Source organism: Pelmatolapia mariae, linkage group LG22 (assembly GCF_036321145.2).
Source record: "Pelmatolapia mariae isolate MD_Pm_ZW linkage group LG22, Pm_UMD_F_2, whole genome shotgun sequence".
NCBI lineage: Eukaryota > Metazoa > Chordata > Actinopteri > Cichliformes > Cichlidae > Pelmatolapia > Pelmatolapia mariae.
In genome coordinates, this window is record NC_086245.2 from 16,813,371 (window position 1) to 16,832,243 (window position 18,873).

The 18,873-nt window shown below is 40.2% G+C and overlaps 2 protein-coding genes across 5 annotated transcripts; both read left to right on the top strand.

The window, feature by feature from the left end:
- Positions 1–1,125: 1,125 nt before the first annotated feature.
- On the top strand, positions 1,126–12,543 carry LOC135932984 (probable 2-ketogluconate reductase). 4 transcript variants are annotated; one of them, XM_065470807.1, is made up of 7 exons: positions 1,126–1,773; positions 4,195–4,256; positions 8,031–8,409; positions 8,504–8,675; positions 10,162–10,340; positions 10,416–10,512; positions 11,583–12,512. In XM_065470807.1, the coding sequence occupies exons 3-7, from the start codon at positions 8,034–8,036 to the stop codon at positions 11,737–11,739; spliced, it is 981 nt and encodes a 326-aa protein (XP_065326879.1). In that variant the 5' UTR covers positions 1,126–1,773; positions 4,195–4,256; positions 8,031–8,033; the 3' UTR covers positions 11,740–12,512. The 4 variants fall into 4 exon arrangements, with proteins under 4 accessions (XP_065326879.1, XP_065326878.1, XP_065326876.1 ...); XM_065470806.1 differs by lacking the exon at positions 4,195–4,256 and having other exon boundaries at positions 1,127–1,773; positions 11,583–12,510; XM_065470804.1 differs by lacking the exons at positions 1,126–1,773; positions 4,195–4,256 and adding an exon at positions 4,377–4,509 and having other exon boundaries at positions 11,583–12,543.
- A 3,052-nt stretch (positions 12,544–15,595) lies between these two features.
- Positions 15,596–18,512, top strand: psmg2 (proteasome (prosome, macropain) assembly chaperone 2). Its single transcript, XM_065472040.1, has 7 exons — positions 15,596–15,802; positions 16,611–16,782; positions 17,099–17,157; positions 17,247–17,365; positions 17,453–17,632; positions 17,887–18,007; positions 18,107–18,512. The coding sequence occupies exons 1-7, from the start codon at positions 15,746–15,748 to the stop codon at positions 18,185–18,187; spliced, it is 789 nt and encodes a 262-aa protein (XP_065328112.1). The 5' UTR covers positions 15,596–15,745; the 3' UTR covers positions 18,188–18,512.
- Positions 18,513–18,873: the final 361 nt, after the last annotated feature.

An 18,873-nucleotide genomic window follows, 5' to 3' on the forward strand; every position in this document is an offset into this window, starting at 1 on the left:
GAACAGCCAAATAATCAGATACTTTTGTTTGTTCAAATAATAGTAGTGAAACAATGTGGAGTAACTTTTTGTACCTTTAAAAGTACATTCGATATGATGTACTTGTTTGCATTGTTGCAGTTTGTACGTTGTAGAGATAAGTCTCCAGGATTTTGATCATTAATGTAAGTGAAGAAAAACTGACCTTTAAATAAAGGTCAGGTATGCGGTACTCATTACAGTTTTCACTGAAGCTCATGTCTGCACCTACAGCCACCAGGCACATGCAGGGAGTAAAGAAAGTTTGTGCCATGAGGTAACAGAGCCAATATGCACTCATTGTCCACTTCATTAGGTACACCTGTCCATTTTCCTTGTTAGGACAATCATATGGCAGCAGTTCACTGCATTCAGGCACGCAGCTGAAATTCAAACTGAGCATCGCTACTCGTTAAAACCTCGGAACCTCTGAGCATCTCTGAACTTTGAAGCAGCAGAAGACCACACCAACGTCTGCCCCCGTCAGCTAGGTGCAGGAGACTGAGGCTGCAGTTCACACAGGCTGATTGAAATTGGATAACAGAAGAGTAGAAAAAAATGTTGCTTGCATCATCTGATGGCTGCTGCATAGCTCAGATCATCTCAGACTGGTTTCTTGAACATTACAATGTTCAACAACAATCTAAATCCAGTAAAGCACCTTTGGGATGTGTAACTTCGGGAACATTTATTTGACAGAGCTTGAATAAATAGTCAAAGCTTTTAAATTTAAGAGTAAATATAAGTTTTTATTGCATTTCTTTTTATATTTAAATGAACACAAACTTTTGCACCTTACAATCTAGAAGAAACTGTGCAAATGTGAACTTTTTACTCTATGCATCGCTTTGATTCTTGACTATGTTTCACATGGTAATATCAAAGTCCACTAATGGCCCTCGTGGGTACATTCATGCAAGGAAAAAAAATCATCTAAATGAAGCACATTTTTGTGTTTTCCTCCACAATTCAAATACGAAAAGCAAAAATAAAAAATGTTGAAGTAGATAAGACAGCACTGAATAAATATAAAAGTCCTGTGTCCTCTGCATGGTTTTTTGTTTTATTTTTATCTGCTCAGACGGAGAAAAAAAGGCACGACTTCAGAGCTGTGTGCTGCCGATAAGCAGAGTAAGGATGGGCCTCATGTCAGCGATCTATTACAGGCAGTGTAGTTAAGGACTTTTCCTTTCTCTGTTCTCTCTTTGCTGTGTCATGTGAAGTGTGACACCTAAGGCCAGCCGTAACACCTGTCACCTTTCTTTACACATGAGACTCGAACATGCAACACCACAAACTCTGTCATAATGAATTGTGACGTGTTTATTTGGAAGAACTGGTATTTCCCCCAAAAATCCAAACTCTCCTTTGACCTTCTCATCTGACACGAATCACGTGATCAGAGACGAAGAGCACTGAAAGTGCTGTGCAATGAGGCAGAGATGTAATCGCTGCGTTTACCATGTGAGTCAGCACTTTGTTAAAAGGCCACCTGCTGTCAGATGTGGCAGCAGATGGAAGTGGAGCTTGGCTGGAGATCTGAACTGGCTTAATGAAAGCCTAAATGACTCTTGGCCACAGAAAGAGAGAAGCTTGCAGCTCCATACACGCTTAAGGGTGAGGTCGAGCTGGATGGGAGGAGCCGGTGAAGAGCAGAAAGAGTAAAGAAAAAGACAGACACAGGTGTGGAGGAGGAGTGAAAGGACAGAGGGAGAAGAAGAGGAGAGCCTGAGATTATGCAACAGTAAAAAGCAGGTAAGCTGCTGATCTGCAGTCGCCTTGCACACATGACCTTCCCTGATGCTCTGATGCATAACACACACACACACACACACACACACACACACACACACACACACACACACACACACACACACACACACACACACACACACACAGAGGCAATTACATCAAAGCAAACACCTCAGCTTCATCAGGTGAGGGTGATATGTAAAGCTCTGCAGCAACACTACAAAATGTGTTTGATCAAACTAGAAAAGTGGCCCTAAAATATCCCTCCTCAATTTTAGCATTTCTATCGTATCTCAAAGAACTGACAGCTGAATGATACAGCTGCAGAGCAGTATTCCTGGCAAACTTGTGTTTGCTTACAATGCATGCATGACAGGTGGTTAGACAAGCTTTGTACGCAAGCTTTGCAAATATTTTACCTTCAAAACTAGGGGTGTTATCACTGTGTATTTATGTATTTATCGCTGTGTATTTATGACAAGCGTGATACTTGACTGATTGACTGATTAAATCTTTTATTTCTGACATGTAAATATGAAAACAGAAAATAAACAAAGCAAAAGAAATACAACGCTGAGTTTTTTATACAACACAATTTACATGCCTGAAAAAGAGTAGGGTGACGTTTACACTTATTTGATCCTACACACTGCTCAATACTATTTAATAATTTACAAATCATTGTTCACTGATACATAACCAGACCATATGTAAGTCTACACTTACACACACACACACGCACACATACAAACATTAAAAAAATATCAACGTCACAAACCAAAACAAGACGCTACATTTTTACATTTTGATACAAACCCTGCATTAATTTGAAAATGATCATTTTATATTATTTAAAAAGGAAACTATCAATAGTTTTAAATGATGTAATTTGAAATCATGTGATGACACATTTCACAACACTTCAAACCAAAATACATGCATTACTTTCTTACTTTCTTTAGTAAGAAAGTAAGTATTTCACACTGTCTGTGTACCTTTCTCTAACTATACTTACTGACATGCAGACTTGGAACAAGAGTCTTTCTCAGCTCATGTACTTTGTCCTTATTTTAAATTTAAGAGGCTAAAATGCTAAGTGAGTATGTGTTCTATCTCCCTAAAGGATAGTTGTTTACAAGAGATTTTAAAAATGTAATAAAATCTTAAAAATGTATATATAATGTTACATATATATTTAGCAAACTGCCTGATAGAGCATGGCTGCTGCCTGAAGATTCATAGCTTTAATTTGTTGCAGAGTCTCAAGCAGGTCTCCACTCCACTCACTCCAGAGTCACAGGTTAAAGTCTGGATGCCACCTAGTGGTTGCATGCTCAAAGTAATCTGTGTCCTTGTGGAAATCAAGTATTTGGGGCTCAGAGAGGAGTTCAGTGCTGTAAGAAGCTTTTGGTCGTTAAGAGCTCTTAGTCAGCACAAAGAGGACAGTTTCTCTTCCTCTGCTGGCAGCTTCATAGTTTGTTTCAAAGTTCAGCTTTCAATGAGTAAATCTTTTAAGATATTTATTAGACTCAAAACATTCTGCCTTCCGTCCCTTAAAGTACGTGACTTCTTGTGTATGAGTGCATTCTCTGAAAGCAGTGATCATTGTCTCAGACTGTTTAATTGAAGTTTGGGCTCATCTCACCGTTCAACAAAATCATGGAGAACTGCGACTGGTCCCGTATTGCATGTTTAAAAATGCTCCTGTTTCCATCCTGCTCTGACACATATGTGTGTTCAGGGTAAATGATGTAAGGGTGGGAGCACAAGCTGCTGTGGGGAGCCAGTCAAGGAGCAGTTGTGTTAGCCCCGAGGCAGACTGGTGACCTGTTATAAGTGTAACCTGCCTCCCCTCCTACAGCTGGGGTAGATTCCAGCCTTTTCTGTGACCCTGAATTGGATAAGCAGAAAAAAATGGCTGAGTTACTGTAACATTTTCTTCATCTCCCACAGACTCAGTTTTCCTTAAAATTTCTGACTTCACCAGTTTTTCAGGACTTTTATCATGACTGATGTGAACGCAACCCATAATATTTAGGGGGTTTAAACACTGTTCATAATGTAAAAATTTGTTATGTGATCTTGTGCTAATCACACTTTTTCTTTTTACCCTGCCCTTGTCATCAAATGGTTTCCAGATTACTTATAAACCACATGTACTCTAACCTTCCTGAAGTTTCATGGACTGTCTCTTTATGGACAGTGGCGACTGACCTTTGATCGTTCTCTATCGCTTGCAAGGCTGGTGCACCAATCAACATCCAGGAAACAGCCACCTGCCCAGTCACTGGGAACAGTGGTTTCTTTCCATTCTCTCTTCTCCGTGCTGGAGGGAGTACATGTCACAATGTGCTGCCAAAGAAATAATCCTATTAAGGTCATATGTGTTTAATATTTCTCTAGAACAAACTCTTTTTCCACCAGCTCGCTCTTCATGCCAGTTTGAGGACGCAGCAGAGACAAACCACCCAGGTTTCAGCTGAAAGGTAGCTCTCTGACTTATTTTAAAAACACTTGCTCTCCAAGCACACAGGAATGTTTGGAATAATTTTGTCAGCCCACGAGGTCTTTGTTACTGAGCTCGTAATTAATATGTATAATATCAATAACTTTTCAGCCAGAATGAGCAGTCTGTGCTATACCCAGCGTGTAAGGAACCTGTGGGCTCCAGCACTTGCCTCTTGGGTTCTTAAGGTGACGATCCCGCACAGACCTGTGTGCCAGCTAAAGAAAGTAATGGTATTGTCCAGCTTCTCATTTACAGTGAAGACATTTAGGAGATCCTGTGGCCTGTATCATGTAGTATCAGATTGTGTGTGTGCAGCGTGAAAAATGATGGAAACGAATGATGTTGGGTCAGAAATTTTGAAGACAACAAGGTAACCAAGTTTTTAGATCCAATTAAAATCAAAGAACTTAAAAAGATCCTCTGGAAAAGAGCAGAATTCTTGAAACAGAGTTTATTAAACAGAGTCATATGAACAGCAAGACAACACATAGCAAAGCGAAGCTAAGTGATAACTAAACCTCACTATACATTTGACATGCAATCTCTGAGACATTATTAGAAATCCTCTACACTCCTGCATTTCACTTAGATCTATTTATTGATGGCATCTTGATTCTCGTATCTTCTTTCTAACCAAAATATGTTCTTATTTATTTTTTTTCTGTCACACCTTCCACACCAAGTTGTTCAGATGTTCTTAGATCATCACACCTACCTTCTATATTTGCCAAACACCACACAAACCTCCCTATTTCATTTATTATGTGTTTGTATGATTTATTCATCTGGTTTTTATCCCAGCTATGTTATTATTAATAGTATTAATATTAGTTTACATTTGTTATTATTGCTATTATTAGTTTGTATATATTATAATTATGATCTAGTTTATTTTATGCTCCAGATCCAGTTCATCCTTTTTGTACTTGTATTTATTCAATTCAATCAGCTCCATTTTCAACTTATTTAGCTTTTAATCTTTTATTAGGCTGATAATCCAATAAGGGATCTACTATCCCCATTTATTCCTATTTTATTATTCTCTTCTAGTCAGTTTTGCCCCAGACTCTTTCAGTCTCTCTGTATTTTTGCTTAACAAATATGATCTTTCAAATTAACTTCCTTAAACAGTGATAATACTATTTTTCAGCAGGAGTATCTATTTTCCTGTGTTCAACAATTCTTAATTTTTATGCAAACTTATTTCTTTTCACTACTTTGTTGCTCCTCTCCACACACCTTAAGGATGATTTCTTAATTTATTTATTTATTTTTATGTGGGATGCTCGTCCTGACACAACCCCAAAGGGATTTGCGTCTCTCGGGGTCTTTCACTTGTTAGGCAAGTGTGTAAAACCACCACAATTTGGAGCCACTCAAGTGGGGCAGTGACCTTAACTAAAAGCTTCTTATGAAATGATGAATAAAAAAATAAGATAATAATATTGAATGCTAACTGCTTTTATAGTTGTTGTTGTTTATCAATCAATCAATATACTTTATTAATCCCAAGGGAAATTAGGGAAAGTTAAAGCTCCTTTTGTCAAGTATATCTAAAAACTGTCATATATGTCACCACGAGTTGTTTAATAAGTCTACGCCTCTTGAATCTGGTTAAGATATAAAGGATTGCCTCGTTACTAATTTTTAATTGTTCTTTGATTATTATCGTTGTTACGGTAATAAGTAAACAATCACGTTATTAACAAACGTGATCGAAATAACTCTCTCTGACTCTGTTTGCATGAAGAGCCTGAGGTATTAATAATGCTTAAAAGCTTTGAAATTAAAATTAAATTAAATTTAAAAAAGAGTAAAGTTACACTAGTGACAAAAGATTGCATATGAGGTCTTTAAGTAAATATAGAAAAAAGATTAAAAACAATAAGTGAGCTGTCATTTTTAGTAAATAAAGACGTCCAGTTATGTAATAATATGATCTAAGTTTAAATGTTGGAATAAGAAATCCATGTTAAGGAGACATCTTTCTTTAGAATGACTCAAGTCACACTGCTTTTAAGAGCCCTTATTTTGAAATCCCGCGCGTTCCTTAAAGAGTTCTTCCTCTCTGAGGAGCAGCCGGGAAAGAGCTCAACAACTGTGAGTGAATTTACAACATAAACAGGTTTTGTGGGTCGTGCTGCTGAGCCTGGTCCAGAGGTGGGCTGTGACCGGACAGTCCACAGAGCGTTTAACCTAAAACACTGAGCTAATGAAAAATGTGGTGATTTTAAGAAAACATTAGGGCTACCTTCCAAAAGTACACCTTGTCTCCTTTTCTTAACTCCTTTTCTTTGACTTCGAAACGTCATCGAGGTCAAGGAAAGCGAGTAGGATGGTACATAAGGGAGTAGGGAAAAGAGAGCTGAGAATCCTAACGACCTTAAAATGGTCTCCGTGAAGCTAGCCGCCGCTTATCTGCAGCTTAAATTTTCTTGCGCTTCTGCACTAAGTTTTATGGTAGTGCTTCTCCTTCGTTGCTTATTTTTGTTCAACAGACTAAAAAAAAGCAATATGACACATCAGAATTACGTTTATTATAGTGTGCCTTTGAAGACACAGTAAAGGTGTGTGTGTGTGTGTGTGTGTAAATGAAGAAATGAAAATGAGGATATGAAGAGAATATGTTTTTTAATTTTTCATTTGATTCACTTCTATTGGAAATTCAGTCAAATCTTCTTGAAGTTGAGAAGAAATTTCCTTTAATTTCTCTGGAATCTTGTGGCATCTTTGTGAATGTTGGCACACAGGAAGAGTAATCAACTGAGAATCATGTCAACTATTATGTCCTTTAATTTCTCCAGAGTCATTGAGTGCGCTGAGCTGAAACTCTGCACACATACAGTGTAGGTGTCCCACAAGAGGAATTAGTTGAAACTTTTTTGTTAATTGGTAATTGTTCTTCATAATTCTGGGTCACTCAGTAAGATTAACTTAAAATGATTAAGTAATGAGAATAATTTATGGGCTGATCCATTTCTAAATACCTTCGGAAACTTACTAAACAGATTTAGGTCATTCTTCCAGTCAAGTCAGGGTTAGCCTTGAAAATTCTGCATTTGTGAATACAAATATTTCAGTTAAAAGCAAATTGGTAGTATTCATTGAACAGATGCAAATCTTGATTATTTTCACAGTTATTGCACATCCTGGGGCACGATGAGTCCCCTGGCCTGCAACCATAAGGACTGCATTGTATTACACTAAAATAAAAGATTTGCCAACTCACTATCACAGAAAATACAACCACGTACATCCATTTTTTTAAACTCCATTTGAAAAGTTTTTTTCTGTTTGGTCACCTGACTCCATTCAAAATCTTTAAGAATACAGTGATTCATTAGAAACCTTCCCAAGCAAAATGCACTACGAGCTTGGCTACGTAATTGTGTCACGGCAGCTGTCAATGACGTGGGTCTGCCGTAGTGAAACTACAATGTTCAGGAAATGGACTAGAAAAGCAATTCTTATGTACTTAATGCTAATTATTTACAAAATACACGTCAACGTTTGACAGGTACCACCGTAGCATTGGTTACCAATGTCATTCACTTTACCTGTCAGTGGTTCTAGTCATCTGGATGATACATTTGGGGATAATAAAAAAGATAAAACTGGATTTTAACTAATGTCAATGCTAGGCAATAATCCAGATCATAGTGTAAAGTTTGGAAACAGGTGGGAACTGGTCCCAGTGCCTTTCTTTGCTGGTTACCCTCTCCTTTACGAATCCTGTGCTTTATCCAATCAGACGATGGCAGAGGACAAACCATTGGCTCTGATCTCAGAGGTGGGCGAGCAGGGTTTCATCGACGAGGTCACTGACATAATAAAACAACACTTCAACATAATCTGCCTCAGAGACTTTCTACAAAACCCCCCGCAGCACGGCCCAAAGATCCAGGCCATACTGATGTGGAACACCTACCCTGCAGCCGAGCCGTCGCTGCTCAGCTCGCTTCCATCACTAAAAGTGGTCGCCAATGGAGGAGTGGGCATCGACCACCTGGATGTCCCGTACATCACCAGTCTCGGGGTGAAGGTGGCCAACACGCCCGGCGTGGTGAGTGACGCCACTGCAGATATGGCCATGGGTCTGCTGCTGGCATCCGCAAGAAAGATAGTTGAAGGTGAGGTCAAAGGTTCAAATCTGATCTCAGGGTGGAACAGTTTGAGTAAAACCCAAAGATATTTACACTGGAAATATGGCAATGTTTCTCATAGGTCACCAAATAGCTGTTGACCCCAACACTACCAGTATACCACAAAGCCTGATGGGAGTCGAAGTCACCGGGTCGACTCTGGGGATCATCGGAATGGGACACATCGGATACAAAATTGCTCAGAGAAGCAAAGGGTTTGATATGAAGATCCTGTATCACAACAGACACAGAAGGTAAGCACCAGTGCATCGAACAGATCAAAAAAAATCCTGCTAAAGTGACTTGAATAGATACATAGTACGACACTGCTGCCAGAAGTATTCACTCACCCAATGCAAAACCTCAGATGTAGTGGTGTAAAGCCAGTGTTGGGAAGGTTACTTTTAAAATGTATTCCATTACAGAATACCGAATACATGCCCCAAAATGTATTCTGTAACGTATTCCGTTACGTTACTCAATGAGGGTAACGTATTCTGAATACTTTGGATTACTTAATATATTATCATGCTGTTTACAACTACGTGAATGTACTATTGCTGTGATTTATTACTGTTACTGAAGGTCCGCGGCTCCGAACCGTAGTAAAGGGACCTCTGGCTAATACAGCGGGTTCGTGTTGGGCTCATAGCCGAAAACTAGCTTTACTTTGTTGTCTGGGTCAACTTTGCTAGCGAGAGACAGAGAGAGGCATTGAAAGGCTGCTCCAACGGAACTTATTTTTTCCAGAGGAAAACACGAACACAGTGTACAGTTGAGTCTTAATAGCTTACTTACAAATGGGCTCGTCAGGCACTCTTCTTGGCTGCAGTGGTTATTATTATACTTACATGCTTCCAGCTCCCGTTTTTGCTCCGTGACAGCTCGGACTTTTCCTTTCTCTCCCTCCCTCGCTCACAGACACATAACGTGTATGGTAGTCCATTCTCGCTGCAGCACGGACTACACTGCCCATGAGGCTACATTCTTTAGGGCCATGCCTGTAGCATTCTGCCTTTTAGCTTAGCACAACAACAACAAAAAAGCGCTCTCTCACCCAGGAAACACGCAGAGAGAGAGAGCGTGATAAATCATGCTTCTCCATATGGGGAGCTGATGGATGAGTCTGAGTTTGATTGTTATCAGGAGAACGGTACTTGTCTTGCTGCATTGTGCTGAGTGTAAAGTTTGGTGGAGGCGGGGATTATGGTGTGCGGTTGTTTTTCAGGAGTTCAGCTCGACCCCTTATCTAATGCTTCAGCATACCAAGACATTGGTTTGGGCATGGCCCCTTTCTGTTGCAACATGACTGTTCAGCAGTGCACAAAACAAGGTCCATAGAATCATGGATGACCAAGTTTGGTGTGGAAGAACTTGCACAGAGTCCTCAACCCGCCAGAACACCTTTAGGATGAATTAGAGCGGAGACCTCGAGCCAGGCCTTTGCATTCAACATCAGTGTCTGACCCCACAAATGCATTTCTGGAATAATTGTCAAAAATTCCTATAAAAACACTCCTAAATCTTGTGGAAAATCTTCCTAGAAAAGTTGAATAGATTCAGAATTGGATGTCACTCAAGTTTGTATTCGTGTGGAGGAAAACAAGCAAATGCTTTTGGAAATATAGTGTATTTGAATCCCAGCTTTTAAAGAAATCTGACATTAATAAATGTGGCAGCATTAATTGTACATTCGTGATTCCTTTTTTTTTTTTTTTTTTTTTTTTTTGTGCTGTTCAGGAGCATTGAAGATGAGCAGTCAGTGGGGGCGAGTTACTGTGAGAACATGGATGACCTGCTGAGGGAGTCCGACTTTGTTGTGCTCGTTGTCAACCTTTCCCCTGAAACCAAAGACCTGATCAGCCACAGGGAGCTGTCCCTAATGAAACCCACTGCAACCTTGGTCAACGTCAGCAGAGGTGAGGATACTGTGACTGCGAGTCTTCACCAGTCTCTGGGCTTTCAGTCTGATTTTGTGACTTTTCATGTTTCAGGTCTGGTTGTTGATCAGGATGCTTTAGTCAAAGCTCTGCAGTCTGGAGAAATTCGAGCAGCAGCTTTAGATGTGACTCATCCTGAACCTTTACCCAGGTAATATGTCTCTGAAGACACCCACGCTCTGCAGCCAGAGCGGTACATCACATAATAATAATGATGAACTCTTACATGTGAGTTAGTCAGGGTTAATGGCTTCTTGCATACAGTGTAAACAGACTTTTATTAGAACAAAACAGAGCCTTTAAGTTGTGTTTTAAGCCATGCAGTGCTGGTTTCAGTGTGATGCTTGAAGAATCTTAAATTAAATCTTTTTTCAAGATGTACAGTTAAGTCCATTATTTGTCAAACAAAGACAAAATCTTTGTAATTTTCCCTCTGTTCACCACCCAGTGCATTTTAAATCAAACAGTCTGATTAAGACGCAGAGTTTCAGCTTTAATTCAAGGGGTTCAACAGAAGTAATAGATTAACTCTTTAGGAATTACAGACATGTTTATACATACATTTACACATTTTTTAGACACTCAAAATTAATTGGAACAACTAAAAACAAAAGCTAAATATAAGGACGGGTTTCAACAGTTGTTTAAAAATCCTCTGCTGTCAATGACTTACTGAAGTCTAGAACCAATGAATGTCACCAGATGCTGTTTTCTACTCTGCCAGAGCTTTACTGCATCTGCCTTCTTTTTCAGCTTGCTTGTGGGTCTCTCTTCTTTCAGTTTTGTCTTCACTATCTGAAAAGGATGTTTTATTGGGTTGAGATTATGTGACTGACTTGGCCATTGAATAGTATTCCATTTTTTTGCCTTGAGAAATTCATGAGAGTATTTTTTTCATTGTAGATTGTGACAATATTACACCTACCTCCCTGAGAGTGTTCTTGATTTGGTTTTTAACAATGGTATTAACAATGGAAATAATTCTGTCATCATGCACTTTTGTTGTCTTCTGTGGTGCTTCAGTCTGAGCTGTTTTTCCTCTCTCTCTCCCTCTCTGATGTGTTCATTTTGTTTGGAGAGGAAAATATCCCCCCTTTACCAGCCTGTGCATGCAGTCACACAAAATGGAATGAAAATTAAAGGAAGCAGGAATGAAAATTAAAGGAAGCATGAATGAACATCAGCTGTCTCCTGATGCTTTTCTTGCTGTGTTCTGTGCAGGGATCACCCTCTCCTCAGCCTGCCTAATGTACTCATCACACCCCACGTTGGCACCTACACCTATGCTACAACAAGACGGATGGTTCAGTGCATGGTGGATAATGCCGTAGCAGCTGTGAATGGCCTACCTGTTCCCAATGAAGTCAAGCTGAAATGATTTTAATTAATATTGCCAAGAATTTTTTCTATTTTTCTGTCCCTCCTATAAAAAGGTGAGGTGGTGTTAGTTAGAGATTTATTTTTGGCTCTTTGATTTCATTATGGACACTTGTTGAGCAACAAACTGTAAAAACGTAGGTTTTTATGAAGAATAGGATAATATTCCTGCTATAGGATAAACAAAGATTCCTGTGTTGAATTTTTGACTTCCTCTAAGAAAACTCAATGACTGTTGAAACTTTAATTAGTTTGAGGGAAAACTGTTTCATGTTCACATTAGCAAAAAACTTGCTATAAAAGTCAAAGAACGAAAGAAAAGTTGCAGCTTGAATGCAACCACTCTTAGTTTATTAATCCAGTATGTATGTGAAGTATGAATGTTTAATTATTAACTTCTTCTTCTTTTTTTTACATGTCACATGTTTTTAGAGTATGTTGATATCATTTCAGTGGAAAACATGTTGAATTATTATTATAATTTTTACTCATTATTATTATTACTCACTTCCTACTAACACAAGGCCTTTTAGGTGGGTGGAAAGTCTTTTTGGGGAAGTTGCAAGGCTGATATGTGAGTGCTTGTCCTTATGAGTGACCATCTTTTCCTGTTTGGAACCAGGCTGATAACTCTGACCATGGTGCCCTTACGCCCTGGACTGCAGGCCAGAATTAAATCTGCAACTTTGAAAGAAAAAATAAATCTTGTGTACCCTATTTTCAGTGTGAATGTGGTGGTTTTCTACTGGTCACTATTGGAACTCATTTCTTTCTTTTACTGAGGCCATTGTGTTGCCTACTTTTTAATTCAATTCAATTTTTATAACTTAATGTTAAATTTATATAGCACCAAATCACAACAACCGTTGCCTCAAGGTGCTTTATACTGTAAGGTAAAGACCCTACAATTTAAAAAAAAAAAAAGAAAACAGAGAAAACCCCAACAAGCATATGGCCCCCATATGTGCAAGCGCTTTGGTGACAGTGGGATGGAAAAACTCCTTTTCAACAAGAAGAAACCGCCAGCATAACCAGGCTCGGGGAGGGGCAGCTCCCTTAATCTGCAACTGGTTGGGATTGAGGGAGGAAGACAGAACAAGGACACGCTGTGGACGAGAGCCAGAGATGAATAATAATTAAATAATTGAATGTAGAGAGGTGTATAAACAGAATACGAGTGGAAAAAGTTGACTGAAGAAGAAAAACTCCGTGCAAAATGGGAATCCCCCAGCAGTTTAGACCTACTGCAGCATAACTGCAACCCTAAAATTTGCTGGGCCGCTAGTGGTAATAATGTAATAAGGTTGCAGAAAAGCAACCTTATTACAAGCAGGAAAATGTTTCTCATAGGTCACCAAATAGCTGTTGACCCCAACACTACCAGTATACCACAAAGCCTGATGGGAGTCGAAGTCACCGGATCGACTCTGGGGATCATCGGAATGGGACACATCGGATACAAAATTGCTCAGAGAAGCAAAGGGTTTGATATGAAGATCCTGTATCACAACAGACACAGAAGGTAAGCACAGTTTGGACAGTTTGTGAGTTTATGTGACAGAAAATTCTGTAATAACTGATCGGAAACGTCCTGCTACAGTGAATTGAATACACACTATTCAAAAGAATTAAAGGAACACTTTAAAACAAAATTAAATCAGATCTCAGTGTGAAGCACAGGGCGCCCACCCTGGACCTGCCAGTTCTGGTATTCTATTGCATATGTCAACCAGGCTCCAGTGAGCACAGGGCCAGGATGTCAGGCCCTCAGAACCCCCACATGAAGTCTGTTTCTGATTGTTTAGTCAGAGACATTCTCACCAGTGGCCTGCTGGAGGTTATTTTATAGCTCAGGCAATGCTTATCATGCTCCTCCTTGGACTAAGGAGTCAATACCAGTCCTGCTGATGAGTTAAGGACTTTCCAGCTCTCCTACAGTAACTGCCTGTCTCCTGGAAGCTCCTTCATGCTCTGGAGACTGTGCTGGAAGACACAGCAAATCTTCTGGCAAGTATTGACGTGCCATGCTGGAGGACTTGGACTACTAGTGCAGCCTTTGTAGGGTCCAGGCATCATGATACCAGTAGTGACACTGAGCCTAGCCAAATGCAAAACTGGGGACAAAACAGTCTGAAAAGAAGAAGAGAGAAAAATGTCACTAGCCTCCGCCTGTAAAACCAACCAAAGGCCTGATCAGCCACAGGAAGCTGTCCCTCATGAAACCCACTGCAACCCTGGTCAACGTCAGCAGAGGTGCGAGTCCTCACCAGTCTCTGGGCTTTCAGTCTGATTTTGTGTCTTTTCACGTTTCAGGTCTGGTTGTTGATCAGGATGCTTTAGTCAAAGCTCTGCAGTCTGGAGAAATTCAAGCAGCAGATTTAGATGTGACTCATCCTGAACCTTTACCCAGGTAATATGTCTCTGAAGACACCCACGCTCTGCAGCCAGAGCGGTACATCACATAATAACAATGATGAACTCTTATGTGTGAGGTACTCAGGGTTAATGGCTTCTTGCATACAGTGTAAACAGAATCATTAAGTTGTGTTTTAAATGATGCTCTGCTTGTTTCAGACACATTAAAAAAGTTTAAAAAGCTGCTTGAAGACTCTTACATTGAAATCTTCTTCAGTTGGTTCCATAATTTGTTTACCACATCTGACTTTAAAGATTTCAAATCTTGTCTCGTCTGGCCATAGAACAGTTTTTCACTTTGCCTCAGTTCAGTTTAAATTAGCTTTGGCCCAGAGAAGACATTATTTTAATTGGGGAGATGTGGGCTGGAAGTAGTTCACTTTCAAAATAAAAGCATGCAGACACCGTGAAACTCACAGAATAAAAGATTAAAATTACTTCCACCCTGTGACAGATGTAGCGATATCCATGATAGAATCACGCCTGCTTTTAACACCATGCCCACAGATGACGGACATCCTGTGTCGATTTTTCAGCCTTGTCTGTTGCGCCCAGAGATTCCTACAGATTCTCAGAATTTTCATAAAGTTTACATTCAGGAAAATTATTCTAAAATTGTTCCAGAATTTGTAAACTTGATTGTTGACCCTCTGGCCATCTTTACTTCTGAAACACTCGGCCACTCTAAGGTGCTCTTTTTATGCCCAACCATGTTACTGACCTGTTGCAAACTGACTAATTAAAGCTGTTTCTCTTTAGTACCTTACATGTCTGATTGTTATGCAATTTTCATCTTCTACACCACCTTTAATCTTACTTTAAGTACAACAAGCTGGAGAGGAATATATTATCCCTTTACCACAATGTGCATGCAACTCTGGAAGGCATTCGTTTAAAGAGAAATAAAAATAGAATAAAAATGAAAGGAAGCGTGAATGAACATCAGCTGACTCCTGATGCTTCTGTGAAGCATGTATATATATATTTATATATATATTTATATTTATATGTGCAATTCTGCCGAGTGTAAAGTTGTTGGAATAAATTATGTATGTTTTTACCACATACAGTAGTACATATATGGACAGAAGGAGGGCCGGACGGATGGATCCATGAAAGGATGGACGGATGGGTGGATGGATCTATGGATGTATGTATCGATAGATAAATGAACACAGCACAGTTGAGGCAACAGAGTTGAGGATCTCTAACGCGCAGTAAATCTTTGCAGAGCTGCAGTCTGACCGTTAACATGCCTGATCGTAATAGAAACACATAAAACACCACTTTAAATGACAGTAAGTAAAAAACACTTGGAGCTCTAAACAAATCTGTGGACGCTTGTTAAAGAAGTCTACTTAAAACTATTAAAAAACAAACAAAGCTTCACTGTAACATTTAATTTAGGCATCCCCGTGTGGTACTAAAACCGTCATCAACAGTCGACACAGAGCCGAGCAGGTCCACAACGCCAGGCATGAAAATAGAAGCGAAAGTTGCCCTGGGATTATAATTTAGACGTCTAACTTTTAATTTAGTTTGTTTATCTGGAGGCTTGTAGGGTCGTGTGTGTTTGCTGGCTGAACAGCACCATGTTTATCTCCTCGCAGAGCTCAGCACCCTCCTTCAGAGATTTTACCCTCGTCATGGTGAGTGACGGAGGAAAATAATCCTCCCGTCAGTTCCTGCTTCATGCTTTCATATGAGACTCGTGTAATCACCAGGGAAAAACAAAATCTTCACTTCTGTGATTTTCATCCAAGAAACTGTCTGTGTATAAAAATACCTTTAATTCCTACACATGTAATCCAAAAGTCCTGTTAAACCCCTTGGATTTAAGCTGGGTGTTTGCGCCACGGTTACAGACTTATTGAGTTAAAGTCCACTGTGGAGGGGCGCAGAGGCACAGTCTTGAGCCAGTCCTTATTTCTTTATATTTTCAGAGCAGTCTTTTTGTGTGTCAAGCCGCTAAACATTTACCTGTGAATCATTCAAGCTCATAAAAGACACCTAACTCAAGGGATGAAGGAATGACACATGACACTACACGCACCCTGTCACGATAATGCATGGCAACGTTTATTCCCATTGTTTTAGTTAAATCTATGGAAAATGTTAAAGAATAATAGTACAAATTTGTTTTTGCCTGCTGTATTTCCATGTATGTTTGAACAATTTGCTGCACCTGTTTTCCGTTGTTATTGCAAAATATAAAGAAATAAGGGGTGACTTTAAACTTGCACAGTGCAATAAAACTACAAAAAAAAATGCAACTGTCCTAAAACTTGAAAAAAAAACTTAGAGGCCTAGTAAAAACTGGAACTCCATAACACATGTTTTTCTTTATCAGATGTTTTGCACAACTAAAATGTGCTCAGGAAAAGGAAAAAGTGATTAAAACGATTCTCGCCTTCTCTTTACTTTTGTTACTTATCCTCTCCCTCTTTCCTCCTCCAGCCTGCGGTGGCCGTAGGTAACGTGGGTCAGCTGGCCGTGGATCTCATCGTGTCCACTCTGAACATGAGTAGGGTGGGCCACATACACACTGACTGTCTCATCCCGATGGCCGGGAACAACCCGTACGCCAGCAGCAAAGAAGATGGCGAGGAGCTGCACACTCCTGCTGAAGGTACAGTTGGGTCACTGCTGGTGCCTGTCTAACACAGAGATGTCAGGAATTTAAAAAAAAACCAAACAAACAAAAAACAACTCAGAAATGTTTCCTTTGAGTCTGTCTCTTTCCTGCTGTCCGCTGGGATGTCCGCTATCCCAACTGTGATCTTCTGATTGTTTTTAATCAGCACTGTGTCTTATTAGTTGGCCAGTGGCTGCATGTCCACCAAAGGACATTAGTCCTGTTGTTGTCAACCATCAGTCAGGTGATCAAAAGTTTTGTCTGCAGCTGCTGTGAAGTCAAAAGAAAAGTAACCCTCTGTAATCCACAGTTTACGCAGCAGCAGAACTGAAGCTGGCGGTCCTTCAGATCAGAGCACCAATTCTTCAGGTAACAATCAGTCATCAGTATGATGTCAGTTCATTCTCTGAGTTCCCTTCATACTGTATGCCTATTGTTGTTTTCTTTTGTTCTACCAGTCAAAGACCAAAAAGTTTCGTCAGCTGCTCGTGTCCTGGATCAAATCCAGCGGCTTCTCCAGGGCTGTCGTCCTCTCCAGCAGCCACGCCTACCAGAGAGATGACCAGCAGCTGCAGGGGTAAATACGCTTGCAACGCCATCGCCTTATTTCTCCACTTTTGCATTTTTCAATAATGTCTGCTCAACAAACACGTGTCTCTGCTAGCACTCCTTTGAGGTACCTGGTCACGCCGTCCCTGCTGAAGGGGAGCGCAGACGCTTTGAAGGAGCTGGGCTGGAGGGAAATGGAGCGAGTCCCGGCCTTCCCCGGACTCACAGATGGAAACACGGAACCACGGCTCTCCATCCCCGGAGGAGGCATCACCAAAGAATTTTACACAGACAGGTAGAGATGGGAGACCTGCAGGTAGACACAAGGTCATCAAAAACACAGGGAGCTGGTTTTAAAATCATTTTTATTTTTGTCTGTAAGAGCATGGGTCACTGTTACAGTTTAATAATTATTCCAATATAAATCACAATAAAGGCAGCTGCAGGTGTCTGCTGTGTGTTCAGACACTTTTTCAGCATGTAGAAACGCCTCAGTAAGAGTTCCTTGTTAATATTATTTGTGTATGTGTGATCACGTGTGCTGCACAGTTGCAAAGAGGACCTCCCGCTGGCTGTGCTGCTCCTCTTCTGTTCAGAAGGCGACAACATCCCCGATGCCTTCGCTCTGGCGAACCACCTCAACGACTGGCTCCATCTGCTGGACGATAATGTAAGTGACACCACGGCGCAGCATTAAAGCAGCCTAAAGTTTCAGAGGAGTGGTAATGTCACTGTGAGGAGAATCATTGTTCTCCAATTCTCCTTTCAGAGCAAACAGCCCAACAAATGGAAGATCCCGACTTCCTGGAGTCTCCTGTTTGGAAACGGCATCCCACCTGCGCTGTTCTGATATAAGTGTATAGTGTTTTAGTTTTTTACCCTCTATAATTCGTGTTTAATGCAAGACGTTTGCTCCACATGTTGTCGTTTTCAGACCTCAGCAAACTCTCGACTGGGGTCAAACCCGGTGACTGATGGCACGCTGACATATAGAAAGATGGAAATTGCCCACATAAATCTCCTCTGTCTTGGAAATGTATCTTAAATAACTCAAACATAACAAAATAAAATGTACAAATACAGGATGTGACCCAAACATTCACTTCTGGACTGCTATTTCCTGGTTTAAAAAAATGTTTTTCTAATAAAAAGTTGCTACAGGAATGTGGTGTGAACTCATCTTGATTGTGGATCACTGGATTAAGCCTCCACCCACTTAACTGAAAGTGGTTGGCCAGGCTCCATGCTGTATTCCTGGCAGTCCCACCTCTCTGTAATTTGATTCTTTTCTACAACCTATAATGGTAACAACAGCACAACACTCTGATTCAAGCCGTTTTGTGGTTTTCCTTTCAGTCTGCGTCATTTTCTGTGTGTAGACCACTTGTGGGAAAGGAATGTCCTGCTGACAGCAGAGGTTTTTTTAAGGGAGAGCAATAAAATAAAGTCCTGGATCTGAATAATTTGAAAGAAACAAGTAAATTTGAACTGAGGACATTAAATAAAATGGTGTATACGCAGTTGAGGAGGATTCCT

Excerpts from the sequence above, each read along its gene's own strand:
- psmg2 (XM_065472040.1), top strand. The coding sequence starts at position 15,746 with ATGTTTATCTCCTCGCAGAGCTCAGCACCCTCCTTCAGAGATTTTACC. Across the intron at positions 15,803-16,610 it reads GAGATTTTACCCTCGTCATG|CCTGCGGTGGCCGTAGGTAA; the intron begins GTGAGTGACGGA and ends TTCCTCCTCCAG. Across the intron at positions 17,158-17,246 it reads TCAGAGCACCAATTCTTCAG|TCAAAGACCAAAAAGTTTCG; the intron begins GTAACAATCAGT and ends TTGTTCTACCAG.
- LOC135932984 (XM_065470804.1), top strand. The coding sequence starts at position 4,393 with ATGAGCAGTCTGTGCTATACCCAGCGTGTAAGGAACCTGTGGGCTCCA. Across the intron at positions 8,676-10,161 it reads TATCACAACAGACACAGAAG|GAGCATTGAAGATGAGCAGT; the intron begins GTAAGCACCAGT and ends TGTGCTGTTCAG. Across the intron at positions 10,513-11,582 it reads CATCCTGAACCTTTACCCAG|GGATCACCCTCTCCTCAGCC; the intron begins GTAATATGTCTC and ends TGTTCTGTGCAG.